The 20,152-nt window shown below is 28.6% G+C and overlaps 1 protein-coding gene across 5 annotated transcripts in view; it reads left to right on the top strand.

Annotated features, from left to right (window-relative positions):
* The window catches only part of LOC129616499 (potassium voltage-gated channel protein Shaker), a 30,751-nt gene extending 19,456 nt beyond the window's left edge, over positions 1–11,295 (top strand). For 4 of the 5 annotated variants that reach the window (XM_055532150.1, XM_055532152.1, XM_055532153.1 and 1 more), the window contains 11 exons: positions 237–360; positions 2,396–2,567; positions 2,635–2,731; positions 2,881–3,076; positions 3,204–3,325; positions 3,413–3,566; positions 3,624–3,795; positions 3,891–4,020; positions 4,077–4,267; positions 4,409–4,654; positions 10,643–11,295. In XM_055532150.1, the coding sequence (XP_055388125.1) occupies positions 237–360; positions 2,396–2,567; positions 2,635–2,731; positions 2,881–3,076; positions 3,204–3,325; positions 3,413–3,566; positions 3,624–3,795; positions 3,891–4,020; positions 4,077–4,267; positions 4,409–4,647 (1,597 nt within the window). In that variant the 3' untranslated portion in view covers positions 4,648–4,654; positions 10,643–11,295. The remainder of the gene's footprint in view (positions 1–236; positions 361–2,395; positions 2,568–2,634; positions 2,732–2,880; positions 3,077–3,203; positions 3,326–3,412; positions 3,567–3,623; positions 3,796–3,890; positions 4,021–4,076; positions 4,268–4,408; positions 4,655–10,642) is intronic. The other variant, XM_055532151.1, reaches the window with a different exon arrangement.
* The last annotated feature ends 8,857 nt before the right edge of the window (positions 11,296–20,152 follow it).

Here is a 20,152-nt window from a genome sequence, read left to right as displayed (position 1 = left end):
TTTTTTTCATTTACAAATACACGTTTTGCTATAACTTTCTTGTATAATTAATTTAGTATGTTTGAATGCTAATTAGGTAATGTAATTTGGTAATTAGATCTATGCAGCTTTTAATATACTCTTAAACTAAAGAATTTGATATTGAAAATTGTCACATTAAAATTCTGTTTGATTGATATTTATTTATTGTTTTTTATTATTAAGACATTATGTAATATTATTGCTTTTAATTACAGGTCTCTACCTAAATTAAGCAGTCAGGATGAAGAAGGGGGAGCTGGTCCAGGTTTTAATGTAGGCCCAGTAGCTTTTGAACCTATTCCCCATGACCATGATTTTTGTGAAAGGGTAGTAATAAATGTAAGTATTAACACATAAATAAGTAAAAAAACATAAATCAATACTTTCAAGTTCATAATATCGACTAAAGTCAAGCAATTTGGAGAAAAGGAGAAATTTGTGTTGAAACGAGTTTGATATCTTAATACAGAAAAAATTTTTAGATCCATTTTCAGTAAAAAAGGGTTTTTACGTAAAACTGAAAAAATTTGATTTAGGGAAATAAGAAAAATTTCAGTAGAATGATCAATTTTCTATAGTTCACATCGAATGCATCGGGCCAATGGTAGACCATTGTAAATGAATGAGACTTTTATAAATCATTTTAAGAAAAGTGAAAATTTAAAATTATCTTTATTAAAAAGTAATTCAAACATTTCTATCTTTTATGCACTAATATACTGTTAATTCGATAACATAAAGTTTTGGGAAGTTTTTTTAAAAAAATCTCGCGATAGTTTCAAAAAACAACAAACCGTGTCGGTTCAGAAATTATAGTGAAAAAGGCCATTTTCCCAGTTCTTTAAGCCCTGTCATACTAAAATAAAATATCGACAAAACTGGGGCAAATATGGAATACTGTTGCAAGCCTTTAGCAATATACACATTTATTGTTCTGAGAGACTTTTGGAAATTAATCTTGCGGGCCCCAGCACTCGAGAGAAGAATTCAGAAAAAGCGTGTTAAAAATTAAAGTAATTTAGAAAAAGCAAATTAAATTCAGAATATCTCAAGTTTTCTAAGTAGATTCTAAGACAAGAGAAAAATTTTAATGTGTTGGTGAAGTTTGTTAAAACACTAGAATAAATAAAATTAATGCCTTTCTTTTAAGATCACAATAATACGTGGCTGATGAGCTTGTTTATATATGATTTATATTGGTTGATAAACTAAATATTTCTGTTTTATTGTTCTACGTATGTCGCTCAACATGAATGTAATCGCTTATCTTATATCTTGTGTAAATCAAATAGCTCATAATTTTTAAGATAGTGATAAAAATGGATCTTATTTTCCTCCAGAAACGATATGTAAGTATCAACGCTAGATACTTAAATGAGTACGGGTTCATGAACAAGAAACTGACATGGTGAAAACCGAAGATATAATTTTTCTTTCTGCAAATTAAGCTGTGCAAAAACAAAATTTGAGGTAATATCATCGTCATATGTTTTAACTCAGACCTCTCCAAAAATCAGTGTATGCTTCATTTCAGCATTTGATGTGTAAACGTTAACCAATGTATAAAATATATATGTATATATGTATTTAACGCATATATTTTGTATCTATAATAGATTTTTAAAGTTTTTACAATGTCACCTTTCTTGATTCCCATACCTAATATGTGAAGGAATATTCTTAAAATTATTTTAATTTTACTAATTTATACTTTTGAAAATGCTAACTCTTTTCAAAAAGAATATTATAATAAATTCAATAAATGAAAAATTATTTAAAAATTTTAAACAAAATTTAAATATTATTTCAATATAATTTTCATGTCATATTTTCATATTGTTCGGCTCGTTTGTGTGCCCAGAGTGACGGTATATATAGTTTATTTCAGACGCCAGCTTTCACCCTTTGAGTTTACATGGAGAAATTAAAAACATAATTCAAAAAATACAAATTTTTAACGATCGTACAAAATTCTTTTCTTGTTCAATCATTACAAACTGTTGTTAAAATATTCCCCCTTTTTTAATTAAGAATTTAAAAATTTATATAAAATATATATAAAATTGAAAGAAAATCATAGATTATTCTAATTTAAATCAAAAGTAACCCAATTTTCTACACAGATTATATTTTCTAGTTTTTGGAAAATGCTCAACAAAAATATGTTTAAAAAATGTATATACATTTGTAAATATCTTAGATAATAAGTTTTTCACGCATTTGTCAGCAACGGATTGATAAAAATTTCTTGTATTTGCTTTGTTCAAAAATTTTTAGTATTTTGTTCATTAAAGTATAAAATTCTTTTTTCAAAGTTTCTCAGTTCAATCTGCAAGTTTTTATACACGTATGTTTTTTAATCATTTTTTAACAGGTTAGCGGACTTAGATTTGAAACTCAATTGCGAACACTCAATCAGTTTCCAGATACATTATTAGGCGATCCAGCACGACGACTGCGTTATTTTGATCCCCTCCGAAATGAATACTTTTTCGATAGAAATCGACCAAGTTTTGATGCGATCTTATATTATTATCAAAGCGGTAGTTATGTCCTTCTCACAAATACATAAATAACATTTAAATTAAATATTCGATATTTTTATCTCCAAAGGTGGTCGATTAAGGAGGCCAGTAAACGTCCCATTAGATGTATTTAGTGAAGAAATTAAATTCTACGAATTAGGTGAACAAGCTATTAATAAATTTAGGTAAGTCTCGGCTCAGTCTGGCGAATGGAGAGCTCGCCATTTATTCCACATTTTTCTAACTATTTTTTGCATAAAATGAGTCTTATCCATCTTCTGTCTAATAATTTATTCCTCTCCTTCTTATTCAAATAATTTTATTTGAAAAATAGGGAAGATGAAGGATTTATTAAAGAAGAGGAAAGACCTTTACCAGACAACGAAAATCAAAGAAAAGTATGGCTACTCTTCGAATATCCGGAAAGTTCTCAAGCAGCCAGAGTTGTAGCTATAATTAGTGTATTTGTTATTTTATTATCAATTGTTATATTTTGCTTAGAAACATTACCTGAGTTCAAGCATTATAAGGTAAAAAATAGTTACATTGTAACTACATAACGTAAGATAAGTAATTGCCTTGTTTCTTTTGAAAATCCAAAAAAAAAATAAAAATTTAGTTTTCTTATTTGTGATTTGAAATTTTTTTTTGTTAAAGGTTTTCAATACTACCACGAATGGCACAAAAATTGAAGAAGATGAAGTGCCCGATATTACTGATCCTTTCTTCCTAATAGAAACTCTTTGTATTATATGGTTCACTTTCGAGCTAAGTGTCAGGTATAAGTATTTCAAAAATTGATTATAGTCTAATTTTTTAAACTTCAAAATTTGAAAAAAAAAATTGTAAATAACATTTAATTCTAGGTTCCTCGCATGCCCGAATAAATTAAATTTTTTTAGAGACGTTATGAACATAATAGACATAATCGCCATTATTCCTTATTTTATTACCTTAGCTACAGTGGTCGCCGAAGAGGAAGATACGTTAAATCTTCCAAAAGCACCTGTTAGTCCCCAGGTAAAATAAATTTTTCACTTTTACATTTTACAAACTGATATCTTGTATTTTAATAAGGATAAGTCATCGAATCAGGCTATGTCCTTAGCAATTCTAAGAGTAATACGATTAGTTCGAGTTTTCCGAATATTCAAATTATCTAGGCATTCGAAAGGCCTGCAAATTTTAGGACGTACATTGAAGGCATCAATGCGAGAGCTAGGATTATTGATTTTTTTTTTATTCATAGGTTTGAAATAAATTGCTTTTAAATATGCTAACACACATATTGTAATAGTTTTTCTAAATGAAGTATTTTATAATACATTCTTATAATTATAACAGGCGTTGTTCTATTTTCATCTGCCGTATACTTTGCTGAAGCAGGAAGTGAAAATTCGTTTTTTAAATCTATACCGGATGCTTTCTGGTGGGCGGTAGTAACAATGACTACAGTAGGATACGGAGATATGACGTATATATTAAAACTAATATTCAAATTTGAATTAATTACTTTATATTTCCTTTTAGTCCGGTTGGTGTATGGGGTAAGATTGTGGGATCATTGTGTGCAATTGCTGGTGTGCTTACAATTGCTCTGCCTGTTCCCGTTATTGTCAGTAACTTTAATTACTTTTATCACAGAGAAACTGATCAAGAAGAAATGCAAAGTCAAAATTTCAATCATGTTACAAGTTGTCCATACTTGCCAGGAACATTAGGTTTGTATTAAGTAATACATGGGAATACATTTATAATATTTATATACCATTCATTACCCGTGGGTGATGAATATTTGTACCTTTATGTATACCCATATTTAAATATTTTATGTTTTTTGAATATCTAATTTTTTGCATAAGGTCAACATTTAAAAAAATCATCATTATCTGAATCCTCATCGGACATAATGGATTTAGATGATGGTGTAGATTCAGCACCAGGTTTAATAGATCACCCTGGTCACCCAGTTCCGTTTTTAGGAACACATAATATATCTGTAGATAAACAAAATCAGCATAATGGATTCACACAGCCAGTAGGGAACCTGCAGTTGCGGCACAACAGCGCTTTAGCAGTTAGTATTGAAACGGATGTTTGACTACTAGGTACTTTAATCAGGCACTTATTGCAATGCAAATTTTTTTTAAATATACATGTATGTTATAAGTTCATATCGCAATTAGGTCAAGTAAAATAAAATCAAAGCTTACTCTTTCCTAGTGGACATTAATTCATATTAATGCCAGAAAAACTAATTATTGTATTTTAAAAACAAATTTGTAGAAATGAATTTTCAAACTAACATTAATTGACTAATAGGCTAATATTTTTTGATTTTTTACAATTATTGCAAATTTTTTCTGATTTAAAATTTGCCACTGAAAGCAATATCGTTCAATTTAGCTTAAGTTAGACCTTTTGTTATTAAAAATAATAATTAGTGATACGAAAGACCTATTATTATTAAAAATAATAATAATAATTTTAAATTATTTTATACGTATGATCGTTTATAAGATGTCGTTGCTTAATGAAAATTCTAGTTCGCTGGATTTATCTATTGTACATAATTATGCGAATAAATCTTGGCCTTCTTTTATATAAAATTTTGGTGATATGATTATGTGTTTTTCCGATATAGTGTGAAGTAGCGAGAAAGAGAAAATGCTGGAGCTATGGGAATTTGCGTTCAGGGCTTTGGCAAGTAAAAAAAGTAAACAAGTAAAACTTGTTGTACTTTGGCAAGTAAAACTTTTGAGCTATTATAATTAGATAATAAGCATATCAAGTCTGAAGGATCTTGTAGACAGACTCTTGTGGTAAAGGGGAAGGTCGATGCACATTCTCAATGAGTATTTAGCGTTGACCCACAAGAGGGGGTACCGTTTGTTATACCTGAATAAGGTTGTGGAGAAATATATCCTGACTTCAAAATATGTTTTTCTACTTTATGAAAGAGCTACGTGCGCATTCAATTCGGCATATTTTATCTCCATTCCAACCTTCGTTTAACTAACATCCCGGATACTTAAAACTTGAAACTTTTTCGGTACTTTGGACATTCACGCTAAATAAATAATTAAATGTATTAACTAAACAAAACTAAATAATTAAATGTATTTGTCCATAAACCATAATAATTTAGTTTAACCTTAATAATTTAGTAAAACCATAATTTATTTAATAATAACCATAAACTTGGTTTTGGTAATATTTATATTTAAACAAAAAAGCATACTGTGGTTATTTAATGAATTAAAAAGTAGTTTTAGTTCAGTAATACTGCCAGCAATTTATTCATAACCTGCATTAATTAATCTTGCTGGACGCAGTCGAAAGCTTTTTGGTAGTCAATGAAACTTAAAAATCAATTTGACTTTATTTTTTGACCTACTGAAAAGTCAGCAAGAAGAACTTACAGCAAAAACGAAACGTAATACGAATAAACTCTAATATGTACGTTTAAGTATCGCTTTTGGTTTTAGGAAGGGATTTATTAACAATTTCTGATATAATACAAAATGATTTGTTATTTCTTGTTCTAAATATTACACACATAGTACTCAAATATCTCATTTTTTACTAAATTTTCCACATGTTGCCAGTTAAAATTTTCGGAAAAAAAAAAGACAAAAACGAAAATTAGTTTTTTAAAACTTTGTTCAAAGTAATACTCGTATTTCAAAAAATTCATTGTTTGTTATAAGCATTATTTTTGATTTTTTTTGTTAAGTTTTGATTTTATTATGAGTATAATTTTTAATTTTTGATTTAGGTTTTCCACTCTCTAAGTTTTTCAAACACTATTAAAGAATACAGGAATAAATACTATTAATAATTTTTCCTTTTTCTTTTATATACATTTTAATCTTTCAATTTAAATAAATGGGGTTTTAAATTTTAATGATCCGTTGCGCTGAAATGTGTTCATAAAGCACACTGTAGACAAATGTAAAATTTTTCAACCAATCAAAAATGAGACGTATAGGAGAAAATTTACAAATTATATCCAAACATCTGATTGAACCTATTATTTCGAACCTATAGATTCATGATCATCTGATAGAGAGCACATAAAAATTTCACCAGTCATTTGACATTCTAAATAATGAAAACTCATTTCTTTTTATTAAATTAGATAATACCGCAGTTGACAAAAATGCAGGGCTGGACCCTAAGAGGGAGTAGAAATTCACAAGTGGGGAACTTACACGTATTCTTATGAAAGTTATTGAGGGCCCTCTTTGACATCATAAATCTCCCCCAAGATCAACTTTTTTCTAATTTTTAATAAGAAAAATTTGAAATTCAATATTTTTGTATTTTATTGGTGCTTCTCAAAGTTTTGTGTTATTAAAAAATTGAATCATATATTTATAAAATCATATATATATATCTAGATATTTTTCCAATGTATACTATATTAATTGAATTAATATGCTTCATGATTTATAAAAATCATAGAGTTTGTGAATTTTTTTGTCCATATAATTCTTCTTACGTACATAAGTATGTTATTTTGTTTATATTAGGATATATATTCACATTATTGGGAAGTCTAGTTCATTGATTTACCTAAACTACAGTATCAGGAACGTTCGTTCCCGTATGTTCGTTCTTATTTTGGGGGCAATTTCGAGCGACGTATTTGTTATAATGATTATAAGACTGCAAAAGCAATATAACAATAGTTAAAATAATAATTAAAACTTATAATCCAATAATTACAGTTTTAAATTCTAACTTAAAATCTAATAAAATTTTTATTAAATTTATTTTATATCGTGTATTTTAGATTAGAAAATATTTTTAAACAAATTATTTTTTATTTGTTATGTTATAATTTTTTACTTTCTATACTACTAGATAAGTTACTTGAGATGGCGGTTCAAGAAAAAATGCGAAAAAAAACTCGAAAATATGCTTTAAAATATATTATTTATCAAAATGATAGTTAAATTTTAGAGCTGAAATTTGAATTTTCGATTTGTTGATCGCAAAACACCAACTTTCATTTTAATATAAAAATTATTAGGTTTTAGTTAGTGTTTTTCATAGTATGTTCGAAATGAAAATGGGCAAAAATCATCATTTTCTTCAAAAAAAAAAAAATAATAATAATAATTCAGAAATGTCATTTTGCTATAAGTATATTCACAGTTTTAACACATACATTCAAGAGTCAAAAAAAAAGAATAAAGGGCACATAAAACACATTACAAAAAATCTTATGTGATCAGCACATAACCGACCGCAATGTGTATTGTCTAGTTAAGTGAAAGTGTTACAGAATATTATAAAAATGTCTGTCAAATACTTCTTTCTAATTTTCGGTGCGTTAATAAGCTTATAGTTAACATACCTAAAAAAATGTAAATTTGGCTCTTACTAGAGTTTCGCTTTGTGCTATTCGAATTCCCTGAAATGCTCGCCAGGTAGTTTCGGTAACAACCAGAACTCAAATATCAAATTTCAAGAAATTCCATCAATTCGTTCCGTAGATATGGTGAAAAATGTAAAATCAGCCCGCAGATCAGTTTTCGAGCCCGAATCTTTCCAAAAAATTTTTATGTTCATTGTTTTAATACGAAGAATTTAAATATTAAATTTCAAAGAAATCGGTTGATTTTTTTTCTTTATATACGCAAAAATGTATATTTGGCCCGTAGTAAACGTCCAGTTGCTGATGCCTGATTTCTTCCAAAAGTTAGGAATTTTTGCGGACGGTCGAACAAAGCTTATATATGAAATTTCAAGAAAATCGGTTGAATATTTTCTTCAAAATGTTCAAAAATGTAAAACAGACCCTCTAAAAAGTGCAGTTCCCGAGGCCTGATCTATCCCAAAAGTTGATCAATCCGTGCCATGGTGTAAATAAACTTACATATAAAATTTCATCAAAATCGGTTCACCCGAACTTGAGATATACGCGTGCCGACACGTTGCTAAAAATAGTTTATTTACACTTCTCTAATATGGAGAAGTGCATTCCCTCCGAAAACTCGATATGCAAAATTTGTTGCCATCACATAATCTACCTATTGTATACACAATACGGTCGGTAAAAAGACAGTTCAAGGCCCAGAATTGTTTTGTAATATTAAGGCCAGGCCCGGACTCGCATATATGCAAAGTCCATTCGCAACATATAACAAAAAATGTTAATATAACTAAAGTTACTCATACATTTTGTTACTCTACACTACTTTTTCATTCTTATTTGTTATATGAATGCACAAGTAGTTTTTGAATGATATGAATCATCAGAATTACAATTATTAATTAATTTTTTTATATATATAATATAACAATCAACACTCATGCGTACACATATTATTATATCACAAAGCAAAATTTTTATTACGCTGAGCTTGCGCGGCTTGAACATTCGTTCGAGCACATTACATTTAAATTGTTTTTGCTGAGTTGTCGCCCCCTCACCAGCAAACATACACGTTGTTACTCGTATAATGTATTACCTTTTCTGTATACTATATTTTCTGCATTAGTAAAAAACAAGAACAAAAAAAAATAATGTAGAATTAGACTAGAAAAAAATAGCAATATGTATAATAGGGGGGGAAGGGGGCACACTCTTAGAAACTTTTTAGAAGATCGAGACCTGATCAAGGCTCAATATCAAAAAAGAAACACAGTATTTGTTATTTGAAATTATGATTGTAAAATTCATACATATCTAAGGTTTTCTGTCAGAACATGATATCTAAATTTTTGCCATTTCGATTAAAACACCATTGAAATTTGTTTTGTGATATTTTTGTTTTACTAAAACATTAACTAGTGAAAATTTAATGCAGATGGTTTAAATTTGGTGTGATTTGAAGATGATGAAAATTTGGTGAAGATTTTAAAAGGTTGTTACTAATTACTACGTAGTATTAAAATTTTAACATTAAAATTTTAACATTAAAATGTTTCTATATCAAATAAGATTTACACTGCTTCCAATTGCAATTAGTATCAATCAGAACTGAAAAAGTTCCTTATTAAGTTTTAAAGGTTTTTAAACATGCAATAAAATAGTTTTCACTGGTCCCTCTAAAGAGTAAATATATGTATATGTACATACATATGTCATAAAATTAGATCATAATATATAAAAATGTAAATGAAGTACAGCTACCAAAGAGCTACTCATATATTACTTTTTATACTTAAATATATATCACATTAATATTATAAAGTAATATTGAAATATGAAATGAAGTGTACACTTTTGAGATACGTTTTTATGTTTTTTATTGTGGCCCATTCAGAAATATTTTTTATTCTAAGTATACACATAATTTATTTTCATAAACGGTTCAAAATTGTCACTAATTTGAAAACATTGCATTTCTAAACCTGCTTTGAATTATATTCAAAATAAAAATAAAGTTTTAGGGAATACATTTCGGATATAGTTTGTGTCTGTTCTTATTATGAAAAATATCTAATTTAGATAAAATTTTTCTCAGTGAGAGCACATATTGTATGCATATGCCTCTTACTACACCTGTTATCGCATTTAGTTCGAGATTAAACGAAATTGAATAATTTTCTCTTGAATTTGAAATCATGCAAGTATTTTAATCAAAACCAAAGAATACTTGACTTTTTTGGACAAAACGTAAATCAATCGTTAATTAAAAGGTCTGCACTTAATTTTCACATGAAGCTTTAAAGGCTTCGCAGTTCTAACCTTAAGAACAGCGTTTTGAAAAAACACCCATACCATAACAGAACACTTTAAACAGAATTCATAAAAAGTGCAGAAGATAACTGAATAAAATAACTATAATGTTTTGAGAAGCTTTATAGCGAAAATTTTTCAATTTTTTCAAATTTTTATTGTACTATGTAAAGATTTAAAACTTTCTTAATGCGCAATCGTAATAGGTCTGTCTGTAATAAAACTTGCAAGAACTTTAAAAAAGAAACAATCACGAAATTTCTTCGAAAAATAAAAAAAATTCTCACTTAAAAAAAAATAAACCAGACAGAAAACTAGAAAAAACTATTTTATTTAACTAAACAATTTATTTTATAAAAATACCAGTAAAAAAGTTTAAATGAAATTATTTTCTTTTTAGTGAAAAGGATATGTAGAGCTATATTTTGGCCATGCGATTTACTTCGCTGGGTATCAATACCACCAAAGTATGTATGACGCTAGCGTCGAAGTTTTCATAACAAAGTATCTAATCCAAATTCTTAGGAAATGTTGTAGTTAAACATTTTATAAAAACAACTTGGGATAATTTAGGATTTAGGTTATTTTTGTAAATTTACCAGCGTAAAAATATTAGCATTAATAGATCAGCAAGTCTGTTTACGTGTACAGCATTCTTCTTCTTTTTAATTAACTAAGTCTTAGTTTTATTTTTAAGGATTTTGTACAATTATTATAATATGAATCAATTGTAAGAAAAATAGTAGCTAATTTTTAAGTTTAGATATTTATTTAATTAAAAATAAAAAATTAGAAAATAAACAATCTAAAAATTAAAAAGAATTAAAATGAGCAAGAGAGAGAATGTTAAATAAATAAAAGACAAAAAAATAAAAACATTTGAATATTAGGTACTAAATTTTTAGTTATACATAGTTTAATGTAAAATATAGGTAAAGTAAAAACCAAATTATTACTACCAAATAATTTTATTTTTTCAATCGCAGAATATGTTGCGTTTTAATGTTTGTTTTATTTTTCAAATAAAGACGTATTTTAAAGCGATTTAATAAATTATTGTTTTCATATCTAATCAAAAACTAAGTTTTATTTGTCAAATCTTCATTTTAAAAGAAAATGTGCAAAGATCATTCATCCCGTACCATATATCTGTCAGCAGAATTCTCTAACGATACATGATTTTTGAACTATTAACGTAAGCAGCAAATAGCATCAGTGCAGGTGCTTAAAAATACTTAGAAACAAAATTCGAACAGCGAATCACATTTTTATGAATACATATTACAATGAAATTTTTCGCCATCATTTTTTTTTAGAAAGGGTCACGTGGTCCCTTTTCTAAAATTATTTGAAATGTCGGAAAACTATATCTACATATGTACATATATGTACTATACAGGGTGCCCGCGACTCACTGGTATTCCCGAAATTTATTTTTGTTTGAAAAATACTTTGTTCTAGTTAATTTTCTAAGGTTCCCAGTTTTTTGCCTTATTGATATGTCATTTCTAAAATTTTTCCCAAATTATGTTATACCAAAATGAACGTCAGAATATAGGGCTCTTCTTCCTGTAAAAAAAAACGATAGGTTAATAACGTGTAATTATTAGTTAAACGATTTTTTCAATTTTTTCTTATTGTACAATGTAAAGATTTAAAACTTTCTTAATGTGCAATCGTGATAGGTCTGTCTGTAATAAAACTTGCAAGAACTTTAAAAAAGAAACAATAGCAAAATTTCTTCGAAAAACAAAAAAAAATCTCACTCAAAAAAAAAATAAACCAGACAGAAAACTGGAAAAAACTTTTAAAAGCTTTACAAAATAAGTAATAAACGTTAAATTTCAAAGTATTTATCAAACATAAGCAAATATTTTTTGGTTAGATCAAAAACCGAAAATTTAATTTTGAAAAAAAGTTTTGAAAAAACATTTGTTGTTGATGACAATTTTTTTTTTTAAATAAAACCATCTGACATTTTTTTTTTCTATTAGGTGAAAAAATCTCGAAGCACGAATCACCTTAACTCTGAGCGGATAAAACTGGTCCTACAGACCACTTATTACCTCTGCGCTAACTTGGTTTCTCCGCACAAGAATTAAATACCTTCCATAAGGAAATTAATATTTTGTGTTAAATCGAAAGGTCTTGTTCGTTTAAGTCTTTCTGTCATAACGCCATTGTCTAGCAACCGAGCTGCTTCCATATTTACATGCTGTTCTAGACGAGCCCTATGCCACAGTTGAATGCCATATTAGTTTAATGATTTGCCTGTAAATCAATATCTTATTATCAGTTGCCAAATTGGACTTACGACCGATGAGCTAACTATTTTGTTTTTATTTATTTTCTAATTCTATGTGTTTCTTCTTTATATGCTCTTTCCACCTTAGCTTGACGTCTAACATCATTCCTAGGTATTTTGCTGAGTTATGGATTGCTGCCTTTGTTCCATTTAAGTTAATTTGGGCTGAATTCACTATTTTTCGACTGTTGAAGTTTATGTGAACCGATTTTGCTTCATTCAACTTCATTTTCCAATCTTTAGTTCACTGACTTATTTTGTAACTTGCCTCCTGTAATTTTTTTGTAAAATCGTCAATGTTCGATCCTACTGCCAATATTGCAGTATCGTGAGCAAAGTTACTAAGTGTTGTTCTTAGCTTGGCGTATTCAGCGTCTTGTTTAATTCTAAATAATCTATTGTAGAATGGTTTTTCCTAAAACCAAATTCATGGTTTGGTATGAGGCCCCTATTTTCTATTATTGGCATCCACCTCCTTAATAGCAGCTTTTAAAAAACTTAGATATCATTGGTAACAGTGAAATGGGCCTATTAGACTTTGTTTCCCTCAAAGTTTTCCCGGGTTTGGGCACTATAATTACGTCTGCGACTTTCCAAGCCCAAGTAATATAACCAAAATCTATAGCTGCATTCATGATTTTCATCAAATGTTCCAATGTTTACATCAATATTGTTTATTATTTCGTATTTAAAGCTCGTCCAATCCGTAGTGCTATTTGTCAAAGTGGGTTTGAATAATTTTCTAATTATTTTTTCACTTAGTTTTAATATGGCAGCAGAGTGATCTGAATCAAAATCATAATTATTTTATTTATTTATTTATTTATTTACACTTTATTCTCTATAGTTTTACGAAATTTGCTTAAATTAAGAGAATAAGAAATATGGCATTATTATTTAACAATAAAATAGTGTAAATGCTACAATAATTTAATTAACAGTGTTGTTACTTAAATCTACAATTACTTAATGCTTTAATTACTAGAAAAAAAAATTTTTTTTTTTATTTTCCACAATTATTTGTTTCAATTTACCTTTACTGAACTAAAAAATAATTAACTTAAAGAATTTTTTAAATCTATATTTTATTTATATTATACATATCCATATTATACTTATAATATCAAACTAGACTATTTAACAAATTATCTACCTCACCATGCTCAAAATTTAAAAGCCATTTTTTTACAATTTTAACAAAATTGTTTAAATTCCTAATAGCACGTATATGTTCAGGAAGTTTATTAAACAAGCGAACAGAAGTTATGTCAAAAAAGTTTCGGTAATTTGTAGTTCTAAAAACTGGAACATTAACTAGAAATCTCTGATTAATACGTAAACCATAACGATTTGAAGCTCTACTGTTTAAATAACCGCCTCTTAATTAAAAAACTTTAAAACCCTGTAATAGTAAAGTTGTCTAACTGGAAGAATTTTTAGATTTCTGAATTAATTAATCCATACTGTGATATAAACGATGCCGGTTGCAAATTTTTCTAATAACATATTTTTGCAAAATCAATAGTGGATATATTTTATTTTTATAAGTACCACCCCAACAACTTATGCCATATTGTAACTTAGAATGAAAAATGCCATAATAAAGCATCAGTAGAATTTTTTGAGAACACATTTTACTCAAACGATAAAAATTACGCAAAGTAGAGCGCAAATAAGATTTTAGAGCGTTTGTGTGCAATTTAACATACTATCAATAAATACACCTAAATATTTGAATTGATCGACTACTTCTACTGAGAAACACTCGGAGTTACAATTAGCAGAATGTGTACTTCCATCATTATGATCAGTACAGCTATACGTATTCATAAAAACATTTTTGCAACTAGATGAATGAAAAACAAGATTGATATCAACAAATTCCTTCTGTGTAAGATTAAAAAACATCAATTTAGTTTTATCACTTACAATAAGCCTATGTCGAAAGAACCAATATCTTAATAAACTAAGATCTTTGTTGATCGCTCACGTTAAATTAAGTGGACTATTGACAGAATAAGAAATAGCAAGATCATCTGCAAAAGCTGTTACATTACCCTCAAATTCCAAATCAAACAGTGAATTTATATATATAAGAAATAGTATAGGTCCCATAACTGATCCTTGTGGAACTCCCAACCTAATATACTGAATACTACTTAGTTGGCTACCAATTTTGACTCTTTGTGTTCTACATTCCAAGTAAGACTTAAACCAATCAAACATAAAACCACGAAAACCTAGCGCAAATAATTTATTCAAAAGAATTTCATGATTCACCATGTCAAAAGCCTTAGTCACATCAACAAACAGACCTGCACAATTTCGCTTGTTATCTAGGCCTTCATTTATAAACGAGCAAAAATTTAATAACGCATCTTCAGTTGATACACCTTTTTTAAAGCCAAACTGTTTCGAACTAAAAAAGTTCAATTCATTTAAGTATTTTAAAGTTCTAACTTTTATGGCTTTTTCAAAAATTTTAGAAATTGTAGGAAGTAAGGAAATAGGCCTGTAATTATTTGTGACAGATTTATCGCCTTTTTTGAAGAGTGGAATTGCAACCGCAGATTTTAACTGGTCAGGAAAAACGCCCGAAAGAACACTAAAATTGAAAATATTAGCTAGAGCATCTATAATATTAAAAGCAATTTCCTTCAACAATTTATTGAAAATATTATCAATCCCTACAGAGTTTGAATTACTTAGAAGACCAGATAATTTGGAGAAGCTCAAGAGCGGAAAAGCTATCGAAGCTGTTACGCACACTATTTACTTCCATTGTACTGTAATCATTATTAGAACCCAGACCAGAAGACAATTTTACAGCAACTGAAGAAAAATGATTATTGAACTCATTAGCAATTATAAACTCATCTGTTAACAATAGTCCATTATTCATCAATTCCAATTTCTTATTATTACTCGAGTTCTTGTTGAGCAAGTTATTAACTAGCCTCCACTCGTTCTTTATGTCACCATTACATCTGACAAATTCATTATGATAAAATCTATCACGGCATTCCGCAGTATCTTTCTTAATTACCTTGCACAGCTTATTATAGCGCTTTTTCAATTTCACATTAGAATGGTGCTTATATAACTTAACTCTTAATTTGTTTTTCAATTTCACTTTTCTCAACAAGACATCATTCATTCAAGGTTTTAACTTTTTATTTTTCATACTTGGTCTAACGCTAAATGTACATTGGGAAATATAGCTGCTTAAAATCTCAATGAATTTATTGTATGCCGAACTAGCATTTGATTCATTGTAAACAGCATCCCAAAATTCAAACAGAAGCATGTTATTTAGTCTATTATAATCTATTTTTGTAATGGAAGCAGTAATAGGAGTATTATTTGCTTTATCAACCTTTAAAGACTTAACAAGTAGTCCAGTCATGCAGTGATCTGTAATTTCAAAATTAAACACACCCTTTTCACATGACTCCAAAGGAATAACACCAAAACGAGCATGAATATGATCTAAACAAGACCCAGAACTAATTCTAGTAGGTTAATTAACAAAAGAAAACAGTCCGTTATCGGCTAAAATTGAAAGATAATAATCAACATTTTCTGTATTGCTTAAAGAGTCTAAATTGAAGTCACGAACAATTATCAAATTAGAAGAATTTATATTTAAAAGCAAATTATTGAATTCATTAAGAAATACATTAACTGAAGAACTGTGTAGCCTGTATACACACATAAAAGAAAGAGAAATATCATTAATTTTACAATCAATTTTTAAAATATCAGCAGATTCAACACTATAATTTGTAATATTTGAATACGAATAAGTATTTTTTACGAATACACCCACCCCACCAGCAGCATACGACTAATTAGTATTTGCAAAAAAAGAATAATTAGGAATGTTATACTCAACTAATTCATTTTCAAATATCCAAATTTCAGAAACAAAAATTAAGTCCGGCTTATTAACAAAAGTTTCTAAATGCACTAGTAGTAAATCGAAATTTTGTCTTAAACTTCTTATATTTTGATGTACAATAAAAAACATGTTATCATCAGAGGAAGTTTCGAAAACACTACTACAATTTAAGACGGAATTGTCACTATAACTAATATCCAAATCTAAATCTAAGTTATTTTGTTCAAAAATCATTTACCTAGAGGTTTCATAAAATTGTACAACGCCAGTATTGTTCTTTGTAGATGTTCTCTGTACTTACTAGTCATGTGGCTTCTGTATGTCTTCAAATCATTAGCTACTTCCTTTTGAGAGATACAAATCTGTTCATGATACTGATCATAGATATTTCGTAGCTTTGCCAGTTGGAAGACCTTCTTGATTTATCATAACTTTAATATTAACATGAGTTATTCCATCGACACTGTTAATTAATGCAGCCAACTGTACTTTTTTATCATAAAAAAAAAAAAAAAAAAAAAAAAATATAATATTTCTTAAAATAATCTAAAATTAGTATTATTAATACAAAGTCTTTAAATGTGGTAAAAAGGATATATTGTGATTTAAAACTATACATTTTTTGTTGTAGCAGGTAGTAAAATGTTTTTAAATGATCTGAAAATAATCTAAAAATAATTTGAAGATGCACATGTTTTTTATTTTTATTGCTTAGCCTTATTTTTGAAGATAAGGATAATAAAATAGTAGGTAAACTTGAAATGGCATAAAAGATAAAGAATATTTTGAATATACATACAAAGTTAAAATACAATCAATTTAATATTTGTTATTTATCACATTATAAAAATTTCCAAAATAATAAAAATAAATTTAGTAAGAATTATGTATCTAATTACTATTGAGAAAAAGAGTGGGAGAAATATGTAATATAAATTTTTTGTATATAAACCATAGATTTAAGGAAATAAAGGGAGTTAAAAATTTAGAATACAGAAGACACACTTCTTTTAAATTTTGACAGAGAATTATTATTGTTATTAAACGCAGGAATCCTAGTTTAATACTATAATAATTACTTGTGACGAATTTCAATTTAGAACACGCCAGCTATTTATTTTCGAGACAGAAAGTCATTATTTCATTGAACGTAGGAATCCTAGTTCTTTGTTGTAATAATTATATGTGACAAAATAAAATCAGCGAGTACAGGAGACAATAATTTTTAAGGAAAAAATTATAATACTTTACATGTTTTGGTGACCCCGACGTGATACCGACGTGATCTGAGTTATACAATCGAAAAAGCATTACACACTCATCATGGAACAAGCAGCTAAAGATCAACTGTTGTTATCAAAGCAAATTAAGACGTTGCAGCAAACGTATTATCAGCTAGCCGAGGAAAGAAGATCGGTTAAGTTGATAAATGAAAGGATCCATAAGTTAGATGACTTGTGGAAATCATTTGAAGAAAAAGATGAGACAATTCGATTGAAGTATGGTACGGAAAAATCTCACTTTTATTTTACCGAAGAGTTATATCAACAAGTCGAATCATTATATACTACATTTCGAGAAGATTTAATGAAGAATGCCGAAGCTAAATCTAAGGGCAGCTTAGGCATTGATGAACCGTCGAATAAGATTGAAGCATTGGATGTAAATGAAGGAAGGGTTCAGTCATCAGATAGTGCTAATACAACAGAAGGAGATGACAACTCCCCAGTAAACGAACAATTACGGATAGCAATCAGAAGCAGTAAAAGAAGCTTGATTTTATTGCAGAGATTTATGGATGAAATCTCATTAAACAATAAAAGCAAAGAATATTACGAAACAAAAATACAAGGTATTGAGAATAGGTGCAGCACCGTTCAACAAGATGATAGAGAAGTATGCTCTAAACATGATGATCCTGATAAGCACGGCTATAATCGTGAGCTAATACATCAAGTATTAAAGAGGGCACAAGATCTTATGATACAATTAAAAGAAAAAATGAATTCGACAAATAAAAATAAGAATAATGACACATCATTTAACATAAAAAACAAGTTACCAGCTATTACGATACCGACATTCGATGGAGCCTATTCGAATTGGATGCAGTTCAGGGATATATTTACAGAACTGATTCACAAACAAACACTTCCGAATGTAGAGAAGATGTTTTATTTAAAAGCAAACGTTCAGGGTGAAGCAGAAGCCCTAATTCGCCACTTGACAATATGTGAAGATAACTATTTTTTAGCGTGGAAAATCTTGAGCGAAAGATACAACAACAAGAGATTATTAGTATCTACAATAATTGAAAAATTTCTAAATCAACCGAATTTGATTGCTGGGTCAGCTAAATCATTAAAAAATATGTATGATGTAACAAAAGAATGCGTTTTATTATTGGAAAATTGGGGGTTGGAAATTGATGGAAGTTGGGATCCAATAATGTTGCAAATTTTATTAAAAAAGCTCGACAAAGATACGCATTCATACTACGAACAGTCACTGAAAAATCCTAAGGAGTTACAGTCATTACAAGAATTTTTGAAGTTTATCGAGATGAAGTTTCAATCATTAGAGGCTGTAGGTTCCAAACAATTTTCTGCAATGAAATATAAAACAACATCAAGTCAGAAGGCTTCATCATTTTCAACAACATACAATCCAATAAAATGTCCAATTTGTGGTAACGGACATTTAATAATTAGTTGTCAAAAGTTTACAAAAATGACAGTTCAAGAACGAGAGGCTCAAATTAGAAAGCTGAATTTATGTTTAAATTGCTTTAGATTTGGACATCAAAGAAATACATGTTTTTCAAGAGGATGCAAGAAGTGTGAGGCAAAACATAATACTATGCTACACAAAGAAAGAACTATAAATCAACAAAGTCTATTTAAAAACAGCAAATTAGATGCAAGCAGTACCAGCCAAGCAAATTCAACAGTATGCAGTCATCCAACAAAAACAAAAGTAGCAGCAAAGATAAATACGGAAATAAATCAAGATATAGGAAATGTAACTTCGAATGTAGGATCATCATTTCGTAGAAAAGAAAGCTATGTGTTTCTGGGAACTGCTCTAGTGTCAGTGACAGGAGCAGATAATAAACAACGTGATTGCCGTGTATTACTTGATTCAGGTTCACAAGTTAACTTTATTACCGAAAAATTACAAAAACAACTGAAGTTAGATACCAAGTTTCAAAAAATGGAAATAAATGGAATTGGCAATCTACAATTTATACCCACAACAGATCGGGTTAATATTAATGTCCAATCTAAAGTTAAAAATTTCAATATTAATATTGATGCCCAAGTCATTAAAAACATAACGAGCGATCAACCACAACGATTCATCAACATCAATGATTGGAATATACCAAAATCCATTAAATTAGCTGACCCCAATTTTAACCAACCTCAACGAGTTGACATGTTGTTGGGAGCAGAAATGTATGGCGAATTGATGCAATCAGGGCAGATTAGATTACAGCAAGATTTACCAATGTTACAGGACACAGTATTTGGTTGGATAGTCCTGGGACGAATAAGACAAGCAGAGCCTGTAGCATCTCTCACAAGTATTTCAAACCAAGACCTGGAGGATGAATTAATAAAATTTTGGGAGTGTGAAGAAATCGAAGAAGTGAAACCTTTAACGAAAACGGAACAACAATGCGAAGAATTTTTTAAAGCAAC

Source organism: Condylostylus longicornis, unplaced genomic scaffold, assembly GCF_029603195.1.
Source record: "Condylostylus longicornis isolate FDR11 unplaced genomic scaffold, ASM2960319v2 ptg000226l, whole genome shotgun sequence".
Taxonomy (NCBI): Eukaryota; Metazoa; Arthropoda; class Insecta; order Diptera; family Dolichopodidae; genus Condylostylus; species Condylostylus longicornis.
Note: the sequence above shows the minus strand (reverse complement) of the source record. Positions and strands in the feature narration are given on the sequence as shown.